This window comes from Salmo trutta, chromosome 7, assembly GCF_901001165.1.
Source record: "Salmo trutta chromosome 7, fSalTru1.1, whole genome shotgun sequence".
NCBI classification, from domain to species: Eukaryota; Metazoa; Chordata; class Actinopteri; order Salmoniformes; family Salmonidae; genus Salmo; species Salmo trutta.
Genome location: NC_042963.1, coordinates 48,674,865 through 48,698,330, shown reverse-complemented (window position 1 = coordinate 48,698,330; position 23,466 = coordinate 48,674,865). Strand labels below are relative to the sequence as shown.

Sequence of the window (23,466 nt, the reverse complement as noted above, 5' to 3'; positions counted from 1 at the left end):
GTCCACCCCGTTTGGTAATTCGACCATGCTAACTACAAGTTTAGATAGCTGTCCGCTAGACTAACTTACCAATATAAAAATGTTTAGCTGACATGGGCTAATTGAGTGACTGCTGATGCACAACCAAATTTGGAAATTGCACCTTGTGTATTCTATTATTCTAAATGAGTTCCCCCCACAAAAAAAAAATTGGTCCGTGGGCCGGCAGTTTGACCATCCCTGGCCTAAAGCATTAGCTCATACGTCACGTCGTAACGCTACCCTGAATCTATGACCCAATACTCCGACTCATAAAACATGCCTGCTGGCTTAATACAGTTCCTTCAGAAAGTTTTCATATCCCTTGACTTATTCCAGAGTTCGTTGTTACAGCCTGAATTCAAAATGGATTAAATAAAACAAATTCTCACACATCTACACACAATGACAAAGTGAAAACATGTTGTTTTTAGAACATTTTGCACATTTATTGAAAATGAAATACAGAAATATCTCATTTACATAAGTATTCACACCCCGGACTCAATACTTTGTAGAAGCGCCTTTGGCGATGATTTCAGCTTTGAGTCGTCTTGGGTATGTCTGTATCAGCTTTGAGTCGTCTTGGGTATGTCTGTATCAGCTTTACATATCTGGATTTGGGGATTTTCTCCCGTTCTTCCTTGCAGATTTTCTCATGCTCTGTTAAGTTAGATGGAGTGCGTAGATTATCAATGGGATTCAAGTCTGGGCTTTGGCTGGGCCACTCAAGGACATTCACATTCTTGTTCTGAAGCCATTTCAATGTTGCTTTGGCTGTATGCTTGGGGTCCTTGTCCTGCTGGAACGTAAATCTTTGCCCCAGTCTAAGGTCGTTTGCACTCTGAAGCAGGTTCTCATCAAAAATGTGCCTTTATTTGGTTCCATTCATTGTTTCCTCTATCCTTACCAGTCTCTGCTGCTGAAAAGCATCCCGATAGCATGATGCTGCCACCACGCTTCACAGTAGGGATGGTGTTTTTTTTAATCTTTATTAACCAGGTAAGTCAGTTAAGAACCAATTTTTATTTTCAATGACAGCCTAGAAACAGTGGGTTAACTGCCTTGTTCAGGGGCAGAATGACATATTTTTACCTTGTCAGCTCGGGGATTCAATCCTGCAACCTTTCGGTTACTAGTCCAACGCTCTAACCACGAGGCTACCTGCCGCCCCGTGTTAAACAGGTGATGAGCTGTGCCTGGTTTTCTCCAGACATAGCGCTTGCATTCAGGCCAAAGAGTAACATTTTTGCCTCATCTGACAACAGAATCTTTTGCCTTACGCTCTCAGTCTTTCGCGTGCCTTTTTGCAAACACCAGTCTTGCTGTCATGTGCCTTTTTCTCAGGCGTGGCTTCCATCTGGGCACTCTCCCATAAAGCTCAGATTGGTGAAGTGCTGTAGAGACTGGTGTCCTTCTGGTAGGTTCTCCCATCTCAGCCAAGGAACTCTGTAGTTCTGTCAAAGTGATCATTGGTCACCTCCCCTGACCAAAGGTCCTTCTTGCCCGGTTGCTCAGTTTGGTTGGACGGCACGGGTAGTTCCATATTTTTTCAATTTCCCAATGTGCTCTTGGAAACTTTCAACACCCTAGAAATGGTTTTATACCCTTCCCCAGATATATGCCTCATCACAATTCTATCTCTGAGATCTAAGGACAGTTCCTTGGACTTCATGGTATAGTTTCTGCTTTGACATGCACTGTCAACAAATGGACCTTATTTAGGCAGGTGTGTTTCTTTCTAAATCATGTTCAAACAATCAACTTGGCCACAGGTGGACTCCAATCAAGTTGTAGTGACATCTCAAGGATGATTAGGGGAATTGGATGCTCCGGAGCTTAATTTGGAGTGACATAGCAAAGGAGTGTGAATACTTATGTAAATTAGATGCTTTTCAATACATTGGCAAAAATGTCTAAAAACATGTTTTCACTTAGTCATTATGAGGTATTTTGTGTAAATCAATTTTATCAATTTTGAATTCAGGCTGTAACAACAAAATGTGGAATAAGTCAAATATGTATGAATACTTACTGATGGCACTGTATGCATTTGTGTGTGTATGTCCGTGTGTGTGAGTGTGAGCTAGAGATGCACTAAGCTCCAATGCTGAATGTCTATAATGCCCTCCTGATAGCTGGCCAACTGGCCCTGGTTTTTTAAACCTGATGTGGAATCCAGAGAAAAAGACAGACTGTGCTAGAGGGCAAGAGAAACAATGTGATTGGCAGAAAAAGAGAGCTAACAATATAGAAGGTAAATGCATACAGCTCTGTGTTTACATGTGCTGCCTGTACTATACCACTGCATTCCTAACCAGGTCTAAAACAGTGTTTACAATATATTGTAACAGCTTCTAATATATTGCATCTTCTGCCATCCATTTTACACAAATGGGAGACGTTTATTCTTAGTGTACACAACTCCTCTGGTAAAAGGACTCCACTGTTACGGTCAAACTAACGGCTAAGGCACCTGGCAGTGGGCCTGCCTTCCTGCGTGAATATAAGGACTGTATTGTCCCCTGCGGGCACAGAGAACAATGTTGTGGTCGGTGCACAGTGCACTCACTGTGTCTGTGTGACACTGGATCCCACCATTACCACCAACGACCAAACCTGCTACAGGATTACACAGCCTGCTGGACAGAGGGAGGGATGGAGAGACGTAGGGATGGGAGAAGAGATAAGCCCTGCCTGAAGGTCATGGGATGTCCGCTAGATAACAGTAACACAGGGTTATGACATGGTACAAGGCAGGGGTGGGAGACCAATGCCAAACACTCCTGTTTTATAAGCCTGTATGAAATAGACTGTGGGGTAAACAAGGTCAGCAGAACATCAACCAGTAGGCCAGATAAATGAAATGGTTATGATTCTAGGAGCTGGTTCTACTGTGAAATAAAACATGAAGAGAGCAAGCTCTATTTTAAAGAAGTATTAGCATTCTGTAGAATCATCCATATCTGACAACATGGCAGAGAAGACAGTGAGCGGGGCAACAGTTAGGGCTGAGAATTGTCAGGGTCCTCACGATAAGATATTATCACAATACTTATGTGCCCCCCACCACCATTCTTGACACACACGGGAAACTGTTGACCGTGAAAAACCCAGCAGCTTGACACAAACCGGTGTGCCTAGCATCTACTACCCATACCCCGTTCTAAGGCACTTCAATCTTTTGTCTTGTCCATTCACCCTCTGAATGGCACACATACATAATCCATGTCTCAGTTGTCTCAAGGCTTAAAACTCCTTCTTTGATCCGTCTTCTCCTCTTCATCTACACTGATTGAAGTGGATTTAACAAGTGACATCAATAAGGGATCATAGTTTTCACCTGGATTCACCTGGTCTGTCTGTTATGGAAAGAGCAGGTGTTCTTAATGTTTTGTTCACTCAGTGTATGTCTGCTGCAGAGAGACGAGAGAGCACGAGTTCTGATCAGTCATGGAAATAAAAGTGCTGAAAACAGGTTGGCTCACTATTTAAAATGATGGAGAACAAGCTATTAGATTTAACAATACTGGAGTTTTGGCACAGGTACAGTACAGCCGACTAGAGCTAGCTAACGCTACCAACAGTAGAAAATACTTATTTTATTTACAAATCGATTCTTGGAGACAAATATCTATATATCATTCAAAAATAATATTACGATAGTGTAACTGTATAAAACAATACCAACAGTCACATAGGCCTAGCTTTAAATTCACTCAAAATCTGTTTGCGTGACATGATGTAATACACAAATACACAAATTGAAACAATTTAAAATAAGAAGCTTTTAGGTTTAATCCTCTTTTGTTTTGGTTGTAGAAGAGAGAAAAAGGAGCCAACACGTTATCAAACTTTTTATCTTCAAATTCGTTCCCTTGTCATTTAAGGCTGTCATAATGTATTAAGCACACAGGTGTCAAGCCCAGAATGAAATCGATTTGCTGACATGCCAGTCTCAGAACAACCCCTTTCTACCAATTGAAGATTTCCTGCACATTCTAGAGAGCTAATCCTATTCCATTACCACAAGGGATGTCTTTGTTTCAGGCAGTGTAACATACTAATTTGCCATGTAATCGTACTGTTTCAAAACTTTGTTCTCCATCCCTCTCTCCCCAGGGCACATGGTCTCTCCCAAATATGTAGTGATCCCCCTATCCCCTCCCATGTATAGTGAGCCTTCTCAGTTTGGGTTGGGGGGCAAGATAGAGAAAAGTAGATTTTTGAACACCTATGCCAATGTCTTTTTGTATTTTTTATGAATTCTTCAAGGTCTTAACACAGAATTAAAAACGGATATACTTGAATACTGTAAATACTCCAGAGTGGCGCAGCGGTTTAAGGCACTGCTTCTCAGCACAAGAGGCATCACTACAGTCCCTGGTTCGAATCCAGGCTATATCACATCCGGCCATGATTGGGAGTCCCATAGGGCGGTGCCCAATTGCCCCAGTGTCGTCCGGGTTTGGGCCTTTATTGTAAATAAGAATTTGTTCTTAACTGACGTGCCTAGTCAAATAAAATAAAACATTTATAAAAAAAAGGCATAAAAATTGTATTTTAAAACCAGTGAATTAAAGTAATTGAGCCTCTATTAAAAGGTTTTGTCTAATTTCAGCCAGTAGTTTCGAAAGTAACGCTGACGAGCCAAAACGGGTCCAGAAAATGGTGCACAATTGTGTACAACGTCATTGTTCTGGAGCCTTCATAGTGTGTGTCCGAACAGAAGGAAAACTGACGGGGGAACCTCACAATATGTATTGTGATTCTCACAATTCTGTGTGTTGCAATTCAATACTGCAATTTCTTTGATGTTCCAAACATATTGCTCACTATATGGCTGCTGCAGATAGATGAGAGAGAGCAATATAAAATGAGTTTGATCAGTCATGGAAATAAGTGCTGAAAACATGTTGGCTCACTATTTAAAAAGAAGATGGAGAACAAAGCTATAGGATGAAAAATACCTGAGTATTGGCGGAGGTACAGCCGACTATGGTCAGCTAACGGTACCTAGCAAATACCTGGAGTCAAAGTATATATATAAAATATCGTCCAAAATAATTTTGCGATTAGTAATTCGTTTTTTTTCTCCCCATCACTACCCCTCAGTGAGAGACTATATTCACGATAGCTTTTTAGTTACATTCTTTCTTTAAAAAACAGTGGGGAAATTCTCCCCGGACCCCCTCAAGGCAACTGCTTTTTAATCAGAGCGATTAAGCTCATCAGCTATTTAAACCAGCTATTTAACATTCAGCTTTGCAGCCAAAGTGAGGTCATTTTCTCAACCCAAAACGTTTACAAGTCTGGTTGAAGTACTGAACACGCCCCAACCTGCTGTCTGTCCTCCCCCCCCACCACCACCACCACCACCCTGCCACTACTCCAGATCCACAGCACTCTTTCCATAAATCATTAAAGGCTGTTTGCATCGAGGGAGAAGATAGAGGCAGGAGAGGTGGGAGTGAGAGGTTTCTTCAGCCTCATTTTCTGCAGAGTGAGCTGGATGCTGTTCAGAGGGGGGAAAAGAAGGCAGAAGAAACCTTAACACTCATGCAACACTCGGCATCGACGCTGCATCAGGGCAGTCCAGTAACAAAATGTTAGGCCGTTAGAGAAGAGAGAAAAGCAATAGCATGTGCAAGGAGGCCAGTCAAGAGGCCTAGGCTAGTGTGTTCAATACATGTGTTTGTAACTACAGACTCAAAGGGTGCAGTAGCTATCTGGTTAGCTCCCTGAGCTGTCAGCGTCTCTAACACCCAGATTACAGTTAGTACGACAGACACCTTCAGAGACACCTCGACATACTGTCTGATGGGGGCTCTGAGGAGCTCTACTGTACGTCTTTCACACAAACACGTGCTTGCATGCCCACACACATATGTATGAAACTGTGCCAGTATGTGTAGTATCACCAGAGCCAAGCTTTAATCCAAGCTTTGATGCTGGATAAAGACCTGCAGCCATGTCATTTTATCCACTATGGAGGGAAATTGGGGTTCCTGAAAGTGAGCTCTGTTCAACCCTAACTAGTGTTTACCAATAACGGTGCTCAATTTACACCTTAACAGTTTAAACATTTAGTTTAAAATACTTCATTTGTGTTTGTGAAGGACAGTGTCTGCTGTCTCACAGTCTGCAGTGTAGGCCTACTGTACTGTTCTTTGTGTTGCGGTGGGCGACTTCAAAGAAGGGAAGTGGTTGCCATGGTGACTGGTAATGGAAGTGGACATTAATAGAATAATCCCATCCCAGCAGGATATCATGATGCCACTAAACCAGTCTAAGTGACGGGACTCAAATGACACCCTATTCCCTATATAGTGCACTACATTTGACGAAGGTCCATTGTTTGGCGTCACTTAGCCTTTAGAGGCATCTTTAGCGTGTCTCTAATCTAATCTACTTGATTATGAGTATACTTGAGTATGTCTTGATGAGTAAAATCTGGAAACAACAACAAGGGGACAAAATAGTGATGCAGATCAAAGTCTGTCTGTCTGTTTGTGGTAGATTTCAGTTGTGAAAGGTCCTAATGGCCTGCCTATGATATACATACAAAAGGGAACAATTATAATATAGACCATATCCCCGCCTACGTCACAACAACCCACAGGCCTTATCCCCCCTACGACACAACAACCCACAGGCCTTATCCCCCCTATGACACAACAACAATGCACAGGCCTTATCCCCCCTATGACACAACAACAATGCACAGGCCTTATCCCCCCTATGACACAACAACGTACAGGCCGTATCCCCCCCTACGACACAACAACCCACAGGCCGTAGCCCCCCCTATGACACAACAACCCACAGGCCTTATCCCCCCTATGACACAACAACCCACAGGCCGTATCCCCCCTACGACACAACAACCCACAGGCCGTATCCCCCCCTATGACACAACAACACACAGGCCGTATCCCCCCCTATGACACAACAACACACAGGCCGTATCCCCCCCTATGACACAACAACCCACAGGCCTTATCCCCCCTATGACACAACAACACACAGGCCGTATCCCCCCCTATGACACAACAACCCACAGGCCTTATCCCCCCTATGACACAACAACCCACAGGCCGTATCCCCCCCTATGACACAACAACCCACAGGCCGTATCCCCCCCTATGACACAACAACCCACAGGCCGTATCCCCCCCTATGACACAACAACCCACAGGCCTTATCCCCCCTATGACACAACAACCCACAGGCCTTATCCCCCCTATGACACAACAATGTACAGGCCGTATCCCCCCTATGACACAACAACCCACAGGCCTTATCCCCCCTATGACACAACAATGTACAGGCCGTATCCCCCCTATGACACAACAACAATGTACAGGCCTTATCCCCCCTATGACACAACAACCCACAGGCCGTAGCCCCCCCTATGACACAACAACCCACAGGCCGTATCCCCCCTATGACACAACAACCCACAGGCCTTATCCCCCCTATGACACAACAACAATGTATAGGCCGTATCCCCCCTATGACACAACAACAATGTACAGGCCTTATCCCCCCCTACGACACAACAACCCACAGGCCTTATCCCCCCCTACGACACAACAACCCACAGGCCTTATCCCCCCCTACGACAACAACAACCCACAGGCCTTATCCCCCCCCTACGACACAACAACCCACAGGCCTTATCCCCCCCCTACGACACAACAACCCACAGGCCTTATCCCCCCTACGACACAACAACCCACAGGCCTTATCCCCCCCCTACGACACAACAACCCACAGGCCGTATCCCCCCTATGACACAACAACCCACAGGGTCTTATCCCCCCTATGACACAACAACCCACAGGCCTTATCCCCCCTATGACACAACAACCCACAGGCCTTATCCCCCCCTATGACACAACAATGTACAGGCCGTATCCCCCCATGACACAACAACAACGTATAGGCCGTATCCCCCCTATGACACAACAACAATGTACAGGCCTTATCCCCCCTATGACACAACAATGTACAGGCCTTATCCCCCCTATGTCATAACAACAACGTACAGGCCGTAGCCCCCCGATGACGTAACAACAATGTATAGGCCGTATCCCCCCTATTAGAGGTCGACCGATTATGATTTTTCAACGCCGATACGGATTATTGGAGGACCCAAAAAAAAAGCCGATACCGATTAAATCGGCCGATTTTTTTGATTTATTTGTAATAATGACAATTACAACAATACTGAATGAACACTTATTTTAACTTAATATAATACATCAATAAAATCTATTTAGCCTCAAATAAATAATGAAACATGTTCAATTTGGTTTAAATAATGGAAAAACAAAGTGTTGGAGAAGAAAGTAAAAGTGCAATATGTGCCATGTTAGAAAGCTAAGGTTTAAGTTCCTTGCTCAGAACATGAGAACATATGAAAGCTGGTGGTTCCTTTTAACACGAGTCTTCAATATTCCCAGGTAAGAAGTTTTAGGTTGTAGTTATTATAGGAATTATAGGACTATTTCTCTCTATACGATTTGTATTTCATATACCTTTGACTATTGGATGTTCTTATAGGCACTTTAGTATTGCCAGTGTAACAGTATAGCTTCCGTCCCTCTCCTCGCTCCTACCTGGGCTCGAACCAGGAACACATCGACAACAGCCACCCCTGAAGCAGCGTTACCCATGTAGAGCAAGGGGAAAAACTACTCCAAGTCTCAAACGAGTGACGTTTTAAATGAGTGACGTTTCAAACGCTATTAGCGCGCACCCGGCTAACTAGCTAGCCATTTCACATCGGTTACACCAGCCTAATCCTGGGAGTTGATAGGCTTGAAGTCATAAACAGCGCAATGCATTGCGAAGGGCTGCTGGCAAACGCACAAAAGTGCTGTTTGAATAAACGCTTACGAGCCTGCTGCTGCCTACCACCGCTCAGTCAGACTGCTCTATCAAATATCAAATCATAGACTTAATTATAATATTAACACACAGAAATACGAGCCTTAGGTCATTAATATGGTCGAATCCGGAAACTATCATCTCGAAAACAAAACGTTTATTTTTTCAGTGAAATACGGAACCGTTCTCTATTTTATCTAACGGGTGGCAACCCTAAGTCTAAATATTCCTGTTACATTGCACAACCTTCAATGTTATGTCATAATTACGTACAATTCTGGCAAATTAGTTCGCAACGAGCCAAGCGGCCCAAACTGTTGCATATACCCTGACTCTGCGTGCAATGAACGCAAGAGAAGTGACAATTTCACCTGGTTAATATTGCCTGCTAACCTGGATTTCTTTTAGCTAAATATGCAGGTTTAAAAATATATACTTCTGTGTATTGATTTTAAGAAAGGCATTGATGTTTATGGTTAGGTACAGTCGTGCAACGATTGTGATTTTTTCGCAAATGCGCTTTTGTTAAATCACACCCCGTATTTGTTAGGAAGAAATAGTATTCCCACAGTTCGCAACGAGCCAGGCGGCCCAAACTGCTTCATATACCCTGACTCTGTTGCAGAGGTGACACATTTCCCCTAGTTAAAAGAAATTCATGTTAGCAGGCAATATTAACTAAATATGCAGGTTTAAAAATATATACTTGTGTATTGATTTTAAGAAAGGCATTGATGTTTATGGTTGGAGCAACGTGTACCTAAGCGATTATATGCAATGCAGGACAGGCTAGATAAACTAGTAATATCATCAATCATGTGTAGTTAACTAGTGATTATGATTGATTGTTTTTTATAAAGATAAGTTTAATGCTAGCTAGCAACTTACCTTGGCTTCTTACTGCATTCACGTAACAGGCAGGTTCCTCGTGGAGTGCAATGTAAAGCAGGTGGTTAGAGCGTTGGACTAGTTAACTGTAAGGTTGCAAGTTTGAATCTCCGAGCTGACAAGGTAAAAATCTGTCGTTCTGCCCCTGAACAAGGCAGTTAACCCACCGTTCCTAGGCCGTCATTGAAAATAAGAATGTGTTCTTAACTAACTTTCCTAGTTAAATAAAGGTAAAAAAATAAATAAAAAATTATCGGCATCCAAAAATACCGATTTCCGATTGTTATGAAAACTTGAAATCGTCCCTAATTAAATCGGCCATTCCGATTAATCGGTCGACCTCTACCCACTATGACACAACAACGTATAGGCCGTATCCCCCCTATGACATAACAAGGAGAGGAAAGGAGAGGAAGAATGCAGAGAGGAGGACAGAAAGCTCCCTGTTTCGACACAGAACGTGCCACTAGTCAAATCAGAGAGACAAAACAATAACTGTCATTACAGGCCTCAATAATGACATTGCAATTTACACTAGCAGTGAAGAACATTTATCAGAAATGGCAAGAGATATGTTCTCTGATATTAAAATGTCTCCAAACCACAACTTTCTCCAGAATATATCACTCCAGAGCTCCCTGAGAGGATGGTGTTTATCCTGTTGCCATGGAAAAAAAGGTTGCCAAGGAAATACGGAACCCACACAAGGAGCTTTAGTGCAGTGAAGCACGCATCCCAGATGGAACCTCCCTTTAACTACAGGTTCAGGATCAGATGGCCAATCCTCACCCTTTAGGCTTGCTTAGGGGTGAATCCTAACTTCCACTTAAAAAGCAAAAATTTGACTTAAGTGGAAGTTAGGATTCACCCCTTAATTACAGAGCAGAGCAAACTAACTGAACCCAGACCAGCGCTGACGGGCACTTCCAGTCTGTCTGTGGATTAGCACGCAAGGCAGGGTTGGATAATGACCTCAGGTCAGTTAACTGGTTTCCCTCCAAGTTATGAAATGAAACGGTACCATCTCCCCCCATTAATTCCAGACAGTGTGAGTCCCGGACTACAACATTTTTACATTTGAGTTATTTTGCAGACGCTCTTATCTAGAGCGACTTACAGTAGTGAGTGCATACATTTTCATATTTGTTCATACTGGTCCTCCAGTGGAAATCGAACCCACAACCCTGGTGTTGCAAGTGCCCTGCTCTACCAATTAAGCCACACCGGAACCAGACAGTGTGAGTACTGGACTACAATGTTACAATAAAGTTAGACTGAAAAACAAACTCAGGATTGTGGCTTCAAGTGAGCTCTCACTTAAAGATCAGGATTCAGGGAGGATAAGATATCCTTGGTGACTATGGACAACTTCAACGGTATTTCTCCCTCTCTTTTCCCCTTGTTGATTAACTCCGCCTAACCCTCCCCTCCGATGGACACCCCTAATAATCACAGGCCAGGGTGGACTGTTGTGTGACCTCTGACCTACAGGAAGCAGTGTTCAGCGTGCCTCAGAGAGATGCCTGTCTGGCCTGGTGCTGCACTCTGGCTGGAGAGGGAACAGTCACAGCAGAGGAGTTGTTTTCTAGCTGTCAACAACTGGAAAATACAAGCACGCGCACACACACACACACACACACACACACACACACGAGGGGAAACCAGAGGGAGAAAGAGCCCCCTCCCCCTAACACTGGTGGTAAAACCTGCAGAAGTTGTCACTAGCCGTAACTAATCACAGAGTTATGGCAGAATAAGCAACTTACAGCACATGACAGTGGTGGATCCTAAAACAACAAGACATGATCACCAGGTTGTCATTATCAATAACAAAGATATAAAAAAAGACATTGCAAGTTGTATAATGTGCAACAACATAATAACAGTTTAATAATAGAAAACAAATGGATGTCAATCAGCTGCAACTCACACAATGATTAACATTACATGGCGAGATGAAGGAACAACAAAGCCCAATGCTTTCAGGGAACAGCGCTGCTTTTCCTTCGAAAAACGCCCCTGCCGCCCTCCACCCCAAGGCCCTCCAGGACATCAAAACGCCCCTGCCTCCCTCCACCCCAAGGCCCTCCAGGACATCAAAACGCCCCTGCCTCCCTCCACCCCAAGGCCCTCCAGGACATCAAAACGCCCCTGCCTCCCTCCACCCCAAGGCCCTCCAGGACATCAAAACGCCCCTGCCTCCCTCCACCCCAAGGCCCTCCAGGACATCAAAACGCCCCTGCCTCCCTCCACCCCAAGGCCCTCCAGGACATCAAAACGCCCCTGCCTCCCTCCACCCCAAGGCCCTCCAGGACAACAAGCTTGGGATCCACCTGCAGTCAACCGTGCTGTGTTGAAACAAAGATGGGAGTCCTCTGTCAACAGTGGGCCAACCAGTGAGGGCTTGACACAAAAGCTAGGCCCAGAAAATGCAGTCAGGGAGAGGTGAAAAAGACCACCATGTGAAGCGGCTTTCAGGCAACGAGACAGCCTAAACGTTAAAGTGGAAGTTCACTGGAAATAGTCGGGAAGTGAACATAGATTAAAGAACACTTGCTTCATGTTACGAAATAATATACTTTTCTTTATAATGCATAGCATACACAGAAATGGTCATTTAACACGACATGACGATTCATCCTGGCAAGAAAGCTGTTTCACCTGATGGAAATGTACCACATCCACATCATGCAGATTCCAACAGTGTGTGTGTGTGTGTGTGTAGCTACCAGCGTAAGCAGCAGGACAGGTGGACAGGACTCATTTGTATGGCCTGCCTCCAGCACGACAAAAAAGACTGTATTTGTATGACATGGTAAGGCGAGTGGCAGACTGTGTGTGGGTGTGACAACATGACTACAGATGTGTGGAGGGGTGCTTATGGTATAGTAATCATATGATATTCAACTAGGCCAGGAATGGGCAACTGGTGGCCGACAGATCAATAAATCAAACTCAGTCTGGGTCTCAACTTACTGTTGAGAGTTAAAATAGTAGAATACACACACATGGTGCATTTTCAAAACGAGGTTGTTCATCAGCAGTTTCTCTCTTGTTATGTCAGTCACTGACAGTCAGTGAATTAGACCATGTCAGCTAACATTTTTAGATTGGTAAGTTTGTCTAGCCAGCTAGCTAAACTTGTAGTAATCATGGTTGAATTTCTGGCCAAGGGGCCCCCATCACTCACTCAGATATTATATTAAAAACTGCAAAATCTCTCTCCACCCTTTGGCAAAATGTGTAGAGTTGCAAGACATTAGCTGTAAAATTGTTCTTTTTTTCTCTACGGCCCATGGCAAAATGTTTAGAAATGAACTCAAACCTTTAAGTTGGATATGGGTAGGACTGGCTAGGACTACATGTGTGGGTATGGATATGGGTAGGACTGGCTAGGACTACATGTGTGGGTATGGATATGGGTAGGACTACATGTGTGGGTATGGATATGGGTAGGACTGGCTAGGACTACATGTGTGGGTATGGATATGGGTAGGACTACATGTGTGGGTATGGATATGGGTAGGACTGGCTAGGACTACATGTGTGGGTATGGATATGGGTAGGACTGGCTAGGACTACATGTGTGGGTATGGATATGGGTAGGACTGGCTAGGACTACATGTGTGGGTATGGATATGGGTAGGACTGGCTAGGACTACATGTGTGGGTATGGATATGGGTAGGACTGGCTAGGACTACATGTGTGGGTATGGATATGGGTAGGACTGGCTAGGACTACATGTGTGGGTGTGAATATGGGTAGGACTGGCTAGGACTACATGTGTGGGTGTGAATATGGGTAGGACTGGCTAGGACTACATGTGTGGGTATGGATATGGGTAGGACTACATGTGTGGGTATGTATATGGGTAGGACTGGCTAGGACTACATGTGTGGGTATGGATATGGGTAGGACTACATGTGTGGGTATGATATGGGTAGGACTGGCTACGACTACATGTGTGGGTATGATATGGGTAGGACTGGCTACGACTACATGTGTGGGTATGGATATGGGTAGGACTACATGTGTGGGTATGGATATGGGTAGGACTGGCTAGGACTACATGTGTGGGTATGATATGGGTAGGACTGGCTAGGACTACATGTGTGGGTATGGATATGGGTAGGACTGGCTACGACTACATGTGTGGGTATGGATATGGGTAGGACCCGCGAGCCACTGCGGCCCCTCATGATGAGTTTTGAGTTTTTGTAGCCCTTACCCCCATCAAAGTCGCTCATCCCTGAACTAGACTATTGTTGATGACTAAGGAAAAAGAGATGCATACTGTAACTAAAGCGGTGACAGTGTGACAGACAGCTTGCTAAAACAAGCATAGAGCGCTATTTACAGACAGAAACCTATTTATGTTTATCACCGGTTAGGCTGCCAGTCTGACAACATATGTTGCTACAAGTAGAGAGGCTAATAGCGAGTAATATATTATTTGTGCTACATATGGTCACTTTACTTGAAAGGGGAGTGAGGGATGGAGAGAGAGAAAGATAATGACAAGAGATAGAGGGCGTGAAAAAGACAAAGAAAGATAAAGGAAAAATAGGGAGAAAGTGAGCAACATTTGCATGGGTGTGGTGTACCCATGCCAACCAATGTACCGTATAACTACCTTAAATTTCTTTTGCTTGTTTTCTAAGTGCAAAAATCAACAAGAGTTGGAGGGGTCTCCATGCTGTGCCAGAAAGCAGTCGCAGTGGTTTCCCATTATGTGAATGTGTCTGGGACTGGCAGAATGCGCTGACCCCTCAGACGTCATGTTATAGATAACCGAGGTCTTCCAGCAATGCAGTGGTCTATTTCTGGGCAAGTTCAGTTTAAGTGTAGGCTATGCTTAGTGCTGCCTGCCTCGGAAAGGAATCGCCTACAGTTCTGAAAGAAGGTTACCCACATAGGCTATGCTAAAGAGGCAAGCCTTTACAGAGATTTACTTTGAAAAGGAAATTTGAACTACTGCGGGAACTATAATTAGGATTCATTACATATTGAAATGACAGGACTTAACTAGCCTATATTATAGGCACCACAATCAAAGCACACTGCTATGTTGCATACTGCTAACACAAGGATGTCTCAGTACCAGAGGAATGAAGCAGAATGCATCCTAGAGATTTTCTTAAAGGCGGGGGTTTCATGACATACCCCCTCACATATTAACACGCATACACACACACACACACACACACACACACACACACACACACACACACACACACACACACACACACACACACACACACACACACACACACACACGGCCAGTCTGTGGGCCGGGCCAGTGGAGGGCTGAGTGTGACACCGTAGCTTGGCTCAGTGGACCAGGACAAAGCAGAGAGTCTGGGAGGCTTAGGGCCCTTTGTGTTTGGCCAACGCTGCCATGGGTGACAAACACAGATCTGAATGTTCCTCAATCTCTCCTTCCCCCACCACGGCCTGCTCGGGGCAAATACACATGCTGGAGAGAAGTGAGTTGTCCTTACCTTCTGGCCTGTATAGCCAAAATGGTAACATATTACTGTTCTGCTGGTCTTGGTAAGGCTAAACATTGTCCCTTAAGAGAGTTTGTGTACCAGATCCCACAGAACATTACTGTCTTGATGTGGATATTAGCACAAGTCATGTTCCTCCACCTATAGTTGTAATTACATGATTATAAGGACTAACAATAGAAAGCCAGTTATTCTGGTAGTCAAAACCAGTCCTACAGATGAGTGCAGGGTTCGTACAGACAGTGGCAAGTCAAATTCAAGGACTTTCAAGTACTTTTTCCAGAACTAATACTCATTTTTAAGGACCATCAATTTGTAATAGTTCCTTTTCGCCACAAGATCTTTGAAATTGTTGCACGTTGCGTATATACACTGCTCAAAAAAATAAAGGGAACACTTAAACAACACAATGCAACTCCAAGTCAATCACACTTCTGTGAAATCAAACTGTCCACTTAGGAAGCAACACTGATTGACAATAAATTTCACATGCTGTTGTGCAAATGGAATAGACAACAGGTGGAAAATATGGACAATTAGCAAGACACCCCCAATAAAGGAGTGGTTCTGCAGGTGGTGACCACAGACCACTTCTCAGTTCCTATGCTTCCTGGCTGATGTTTTGGTCACTTTTGAATGCTGGCGGCGCTTTCACTCTAGTGGTAGCATGAGACGGAGTCTACAACCCACACAAGTGGCTCAGGTAGTGCAGCTCATCCAGGATGGCACATCAATGCGAGCTGTGGCAAGAAGGTTTGCGGTGTCTGTCAGCGTAGTGTCCAGAGCATGGAGGCCCTACCAGGAGACAGGCCAGTACATCAGGAGACGTGGAGGAGGCCGTAGGAGGGCAACAACCCAGCAGCAGGACCGCTACCTCCGCCTTTGTGCAAGGAAGAGCAGGAGGAGCACTGCCAGAGCCCTGCAAAATGACCCCCAGCAGGCCACAAATGTGTATGTGTCTGCTCAAACGGTCAGAAACAGACTCCATGAGGGTGGTATGAGGTCCCGACGTCCACAGGTGGGGGTTGTGCTTACAGCCCAACACCGTGCAGGACGTTTGGCATTTGCCAGAGAACACCAAGATTGGCAAATTCGCCACTGGCGCCCTGTGCTCTTCACAGATGAAAGCAGGTTCACACTGAGCACATGTGACAGACGTGACAGTCTGGAGACGCCGTGGAGAACGTTCTGCTGCCTGCAACATCCTCCAGCATGACCGGTTTGGCAGTGTGTCAGTCGTGGGGTGGCATTTCTTTGGGGGTCCGCACAGCCCTCCATGTGCTCGCCAGAGGTAGCCTGACTGCCATTAGGTACCGAGATGAGATCCTCAGACCCCTTGTGAGACCATATGCTGGTGCAGTTGGCCCTGGGTTCCTCCTAATGCAAGACTGGCTGGAGTGTGTCAGCAGTTCCTGCAAGAGGAAGGCATTGAGGCTATGGACTGGCCCGCCCGTTCCCCAGACCTGAATCCAATTGAGCACATCTGGGACATCATGTCTCACTCCATCCACCAACGCCACGTTGCACCACAGACTGTCCAGGAGTTGGCGGATGCTTTAGTCCAGGTCTGGGAGGAGATCCATCAGGAGACCATCCGCCACCACATCAGGAGCATGCCCAGGCGTTGTAGGGAGGTCATACAGGCACGTGGAGGCCACACACACTTCTGAGCCTCATTTTGACTTGTTTTAAGGACATTACATCAAAGTTGGATCAGCCTGTAGTGTGGTTTTCCACTTTAATTTTGAGTGTGAGTCCAAATCCAGACCTCCATGGGTTGATAAATTGGATTTCCATTGATTATTTGTGTGCGATTTTGTTGTCAGCACATTCAACTATGTAAAGAAAAAAGTATTTAATAAGATTATTTCATTCATTCAGATCTAGAGGATGTGTTATTTTAGTTTTCCCTTTATTTTTTTGAGCAGTGTTTTTGCGTTTAAGTGTACATGCTAATAATATTACATTTCTTTACATTTAAATTGACTTTATATTTCACAAAATTTTAGGTCCCATGGGCTTTCCCAAAACATAATAACATGATTGTGAATTCTAACAGTGTAAAAGGCCCTTTGTTGAATCTAAATTGTTGTCTTCTAAAAGCATTTGAAGAGAAACAAGTTATGAATGTGTTTGATAAGATTACAGATTATCTCAAGGGACCCCGTTTAAATTGCAGGGGACCCCATATGGGTCCGCATGCCCAAGTTTGGGAACCACTGTCCTACTAATCTCTCTGCCTGTCGGTCTCACTATTCTCTGTAAAGAAAAGCTATTTTGTTATGAGGACTTCTAGTAGCCCATCTTTTGATAATAGCTAGCTTAATTTCAGTCAACTGCTCTTGCTGAGATCAGGCTCCGTTCAACATTAGCTTCTAACTTCCTCCTTCTAGCCAGCTAGCTAGTCATAGCTGGCTACCTGGCTAATAGCCAAAGCTCGAGCTACCTATCTAGCTAGCTAGACATCTAACTGAAATATCAGCAACTATTTACCAGTTGTACACTCATTCTCCGAGAGTCAGGGGTTTTTGTTTGGATGATGTCTGTTGAAATGGCAGGAGTCGAGGGATAAAAAAATAAATAAAATTGCACTGTCAGCCTTAGTCTCTCTGACCTTGCCACTATAGGTCTGGGCTGAGGTCGTTTGTTTCACCTCTCGGATATGTGGTGAATTAAATTTCTGCTAACAAGGCAAATATGAGGGAGCAGGCGAACATAAGGAACATGCATGAATCATTCATGATTCCACTCATTGGCAGAGGTAGACGCTATTAGAACTCAGATCAAGAAGCCTTCTGAGTAGACGCTATTAGAACTCAGATCAAGAAGCCTTCTGAGCATCGATCACCGTTGGGAACGCAATAATAAGTGTGCAAATGATAATTAACTAAATTAAAAAGGTGCGTAAACAGCGTTTACCCTCCACTACATCCCTGTTTGGGTCTGGCAAAACACATTCACAAACATCAATATCCTGCCAGGCAGGATTGTATCTACATTTGCCCGGCATTTTAGCTATCAATGTGACGTTTGGCGGTGCCTAATCAGTCAGTTCTGTAACTGCCTGGCTCAGAGGCAGTGTGGGTGGAATGAGTGAGCTCGCCTGGCAACCACAGCGCCAAACATGTGAGGAAATAAAACTTGGTAGTCTAACTGGAAATTAATTTGCAAGAACAGTACATTTTTCTAATATTTTTCATATTAACATATTTGAGAATTGTCTGTTCTCCTCTCATTTGAATTCAAGTACCAACTTGAGAAAATGTCTGATTTTCAAGGTACTCCAGTACTTCAATTTCAGAGTGCTAAATTCAAGTACTTTAAGCACCTTGTGCAAACCCTGCGAGTGAAACAAGCGCATACACATGCTTACACACACATGCTCGAGCACACACACACACAAAGTCAGTATTGTAGACAAACATGTCTTACCACCTTGACTTGACTGAAGGGCCTCTCCCATTATGTGTAGTTTAAGTAGTTTGCATTGAAATAATAACCTTATCTGGCTGGTTCAACAAGCATCTCTTTACCTCCTCCTCTCATCACAACCATTAATACCTGTCAGGGAGTATTGTACTAATACAGCCTTCACTGTACAAACCACTGAGAATACAGTCAGAAATGTGTCCTGTATCACTCTCCCCTCTATGCACACACAGACACACAGTAAGTAAAGGTTGGCTTATACAACGTATAGGCTTGCCACTGGATTGGGAACACACTCCCCTTGACCTGGGGTCAACACCTATGTTAGCTGCATGTCAGCAGCCTTGGGGAAGCCAACTAAAAAGTTAGACTAGTTTGGACTGGAGACAATGAGAGCACATGTTTTTAGGCCAACGCGACCCCCTCAGTATGGGCCATTTGCTAATGAGAAGACTACTTTTCAGTATTAGCTATGGACCCTCTGGCCGGCACCACGGGAGGGCAAAGTCTTGCAAAATAGGAGACTGATGTGGCTTACGTGGCCTAGCGTTTAGTGCCACCACTCCGAAGCACACATCATTGCATGGCCGTATTGGAATGGGTTCAACTCCGTCCATCTGCCCTTTGACAACCCTCCCTCCTAGCTTTCCATTATTTGTTCAATCAAAAATATATCTGAAAATACAGATATAAACAATAATAGGAGACTGGGCCAGGAATATGGTCACTCTCTCTCACAAGCACGCACGCATACAATGAGAACTTAGAGATTGGAGACTGGGTCAAGAGTCTCAGTTATTCCAGAAGGATTGTTACTATGGGGACCGTGGACGTGAAGGACCATAGAGCTGACAAAACAGTCAGCTGCTTGTGTCATACATTATAATACAACACTAATCTAACAGAGAACATCACAATATTCACACTGAATTAGTTAGACGGTCTACTGGGTGTCTGTGTGTGTCTGCGTGTGAGAGACTGACGGAGAGGGAGAGATGGAGACAGAGAGAGAGACACACAAAGTGAAAGGCAGGCTAGTGCTGCATGTGTGCCAACTGTCCCATTGTGCCATTAGAGACATCTGTCAGTGTGCCACCTGACATCAGCATGTCTGCTCCTTATTCTGCAAATAACAGACTGTGGATGACATTCATTCAACTGTCTTCATGTGGAAAATACATAAACCTGTCTAAGGAATTAACTAAATATTTTAGGGTCCTATGATTAACACATTTTATAGCCTTAAGTATGAACAAAATAATGTGCTATTTGGCTACTGTTCACTCCTTCTGTAGGCTTCTGAGCTAAAGAAGGCCATTGTAATGTATTCTTAACTGTAAACAAAGAATCAATTAACCAGAAACGGTTAGTGCTTTTTGCGTATCAAACGGTTGGCTGTCTTCCTTGAAGCCTGTCAGTAAAGCGCTCCTTGCATCGATCAACTGTGGCTCAACTGACTTCTTTGAAAGGATGCCCCAGACTCCGGCACACCGCCAAGGAGCTATAAAGGCCAGATCTGTCTTTCCAACCGTTCAATCGTTACAAAACAAGCATGATACTGTACCCTCCATTCCTAGGCCGGCGGGAGAGACAAATGGCATGCGAAGACACCTGCCATATGTGCACATTTCAGTGTTTTTCTTTGGGCGTGTGATAATGCTGCGTCATGCATGGAGACAATGTAGGCTATCACATTTATTTAGCACTTCTGTGACAAGCGACACAATAGCCTAGCCCTATATGGTGGTTTATGTAAACTATCAACTGCAAATTCCTAAATTCATATTGTGCGTCCTCAAAGACCATCATACGGCAAAACATTTTACAGAAAAATATGTAACTGTCGGCTACAAATGTATCCCAAGGTTTCCACAGAGTTTCTGATTCAGTTTTTGATGTTAGCCTACTATGAAATCATAAAGCGCCTAGAGTGGAAACTGTGTCAACAGATGATGCAAGGCCTAAATGAATCTCCTACATCTCCTCTATGGGGTCATGCATTCTGCTGGGCTGGTGGTGACAGGTAGGCTTCCTCCCAAATATGTAATTGTGCCGACAGTTATGCAAAGTAAAGCAATTAAATGTACGGCTTGACGACTTACCTCAAAGCCACCCGGACTGAGTTTTCGTCCTGTCCCATCGACATGATTCCACAGTCCAATGACTATCGATTGATAGAAGAACAAAAAGAACGGGCTCTATCCGTTTTCTTTTCATCCGACAGGCTGGCTGGAGAGAGGCTGGCTGGCGAGAGGCGGAGAGTGCGCACCACCCAACAGCAAGTTGTCTGAGCAACAGCGCAACTCACCTCGACTTCACTTCAGCCATATTTCAGATTATTATGGGTCTAGAGATTTTAAATAAGATACTGCGACTGGTCGGTGCTCCCTTGTATTTCCAGCTAGAATACATTCCTTGACGACATTCTGTTTGGAGCGGCGAGGCTGTTGCGTGGTCCAGTCGCTTTCGCTCCTTGCTCTTTGGTTGGGAAAGGGACACACGCCTCCCGCACAATGCACTCACCGATCCACCGAGCCGCAATGCGTCACCAAACCACGCCTTGTTGTCCGCGCTGTCTGTCAGGTTGAGTGTTGACATCACAATGCGCATGGAGGTCAGTTCCAATGTAGACTTTTAGAAGAAATCTGGTGAGTGACGTCATGCCATGTGTTCCCTTTGAAAACCATCCTGACCAAACAATAGTATGCTTTCAATGAGGACCATGATACTGCTTGTTATCAGTCAGATCATCAAAATCTAACTGAAAGATCATGAACAACGAATAAGACTACTAGCCTACTACATCATAGAGTAAAACAATTGAATACACATTTATTTTACCATTTGGTTTGAAAATAATTCGTTTTTTCCCCAACACACTTACACACACAGCAGTTTAGACACACAGCAGTTTAGACACACACAGTTTAGACACACAGTTTAGACACACACACAGTTTAGACACACACACAGTTTAGACACACAGCAGTTTAGACACACAGCAGTTTAGACACACAGCAGTTTAGACACACAGTTTAGACACACAGCAGTTTAGACACACAGCAGTTTAGACACACAGCAGTTTAGACACACAGTTTAGACACACAGCAGTTTAGACACACAGCAGTTTAGACACAAAGCAGTTTAGACACACACCGTTTAGACACACAGCAGTTTAGACACACAGCAGTTTAGACACACACAGTTTAGACACACAGCAGTTTAGACACACAGCAGTTTAGAAACACAGCAGTTTAGACACACAGCAGTTTAGACACACAGCAGTTTAGACACACACAGTTTAGACACACAGCAGTTTAGACACACAGCAGTTTAGACACACAGCAGTTTAGACACACAGTTTAGACACACAGTTTAGACACACAGTTTAGACACACAGCAGTTTAGACACACAGCAGTTTAGACACACACAGTTTAGACACACAGCAGTTTAGACACACAGCAGTTTAGACACACACAGTTTAGACACACAGCAGTTTAGACACACAGCAGTTTAGACACACACAGTTTAGACACACAGCAGTTTAGACACACAGCAGTTTAGACACACAGTTTAGACACACAGTTTAGACACACAGCAGTTTAGACACACAGCAGTTTAGACACACAGCAGTTTAGACACACACAGTTTAGACACACAGCAGTTTAGACACACAGCAGTTTAGACACACAGCAGTTTAGACACACACAGTTTAGACACACAGCAGTTTAGACACACAGCAGTTTAGACACACACAGTTTAGACACACAGCAGTTTAGACACACAGCAGTTTAGACACACAGTTTAGACACACAGTTTAGACACACAGCAGTTTAGACACACAGCAGTTTAGACACACAGCAGTTTAGACACACACAGTTTAGACACACAGCAGTTTAGACACACAGCAGTTTAGACACACAGTTTAGACACACAGCAGTTTAGACACACAGCAGTTTAGACACAAAGCAGTTTAGACACACACAGTTTAGACACACACCGTTTAGACACACAGCAGTTTAGACACACAGTTTAGACACACAGCAGTTTAGACACACAGCAGTTTAGACACACAGCAGTTTAGACACACAGCAGTTGGTAGGCTCCATCTATAAGGAACTCTTTGTTGTCATCAAATCAGTGCCCTTTCATTTTCCTTTAGCCTATGAGATGCTTGTGGCTTTCTTGTTGTAGCTGAGGATTCAATGTGACCATGACTTTTCAGTGTCATACACTCTGAATTACTACTATGATATATCACCTTTTGCTGTAACAATGTCACTCAGGTTAAACAGCGCCCCCATGCAATCATCTTGTATTACTACCAGATGTAAATACCCGTTTAATAACCTTTTTTAGTAGGCTACTTTTCCTATATGACTTGTGAATCATCTAATGCTCATTTTTTAAATTTATTTAACCTTGATTTAATTAGGCAAGTCAGTTAAGAACAAATTCTTATTTACAATGACGTCCTACCCAGGCCAAACCCAGACGACTCTGGGCCAATTGTGCGCCGCCATATGGGACTCCCAATCACGGCCAGTTGTGATACAGCCCAGGATCGAACCAGGGTCTGTAGTGACACCTCTAGCACTGAGATGCAGTATTAGCCTACGCCTAAGGCACTTCATGTAGAACACTAACCCTAACAATATGTGTCTCCTTAGGGGGGAGAACAACAGTTGTTACTGTTAGATATTAGAGTACTTAGGATGTTGTGT

The 23,466-nt window shown here is 44.2% G+C and overlaps 1 protein-coding gene across 6 annotated transcripts in view; it reads right to left on the bottom strand.

The window, feature by feature from the left end:
* Positions 1-21,267, bottom strand: part of kif21a (kinesin family member 21A) — an 81,932-nt gene extending 60,665 nt beyond the window's left edge. For 4 of the 6 annotated variants that reach the window (XM_029759237.1, XM_029759235.1, XM_029759236.1 and 1 more), the window contains exon 1: positions 20,844-21,266. In XM_029759237.1, the coding sequence (XP_029615097.1) occupies positions 20,844-20,887 (44 nt within the window). In that variant the 5' untranslated portion in view covers positions 20,888-21,266. Of the gene's footprint in view, positions 1-20,843 lie in introns of all 6 variants that reach the window. The other 2 variants (XM_029759233.1, XM_029759234.1) reach the window with 1 other exon arrangement.
* Between the last annotated feature and the right edge of the window lie 2,199 nt (positions 21,268-23,466).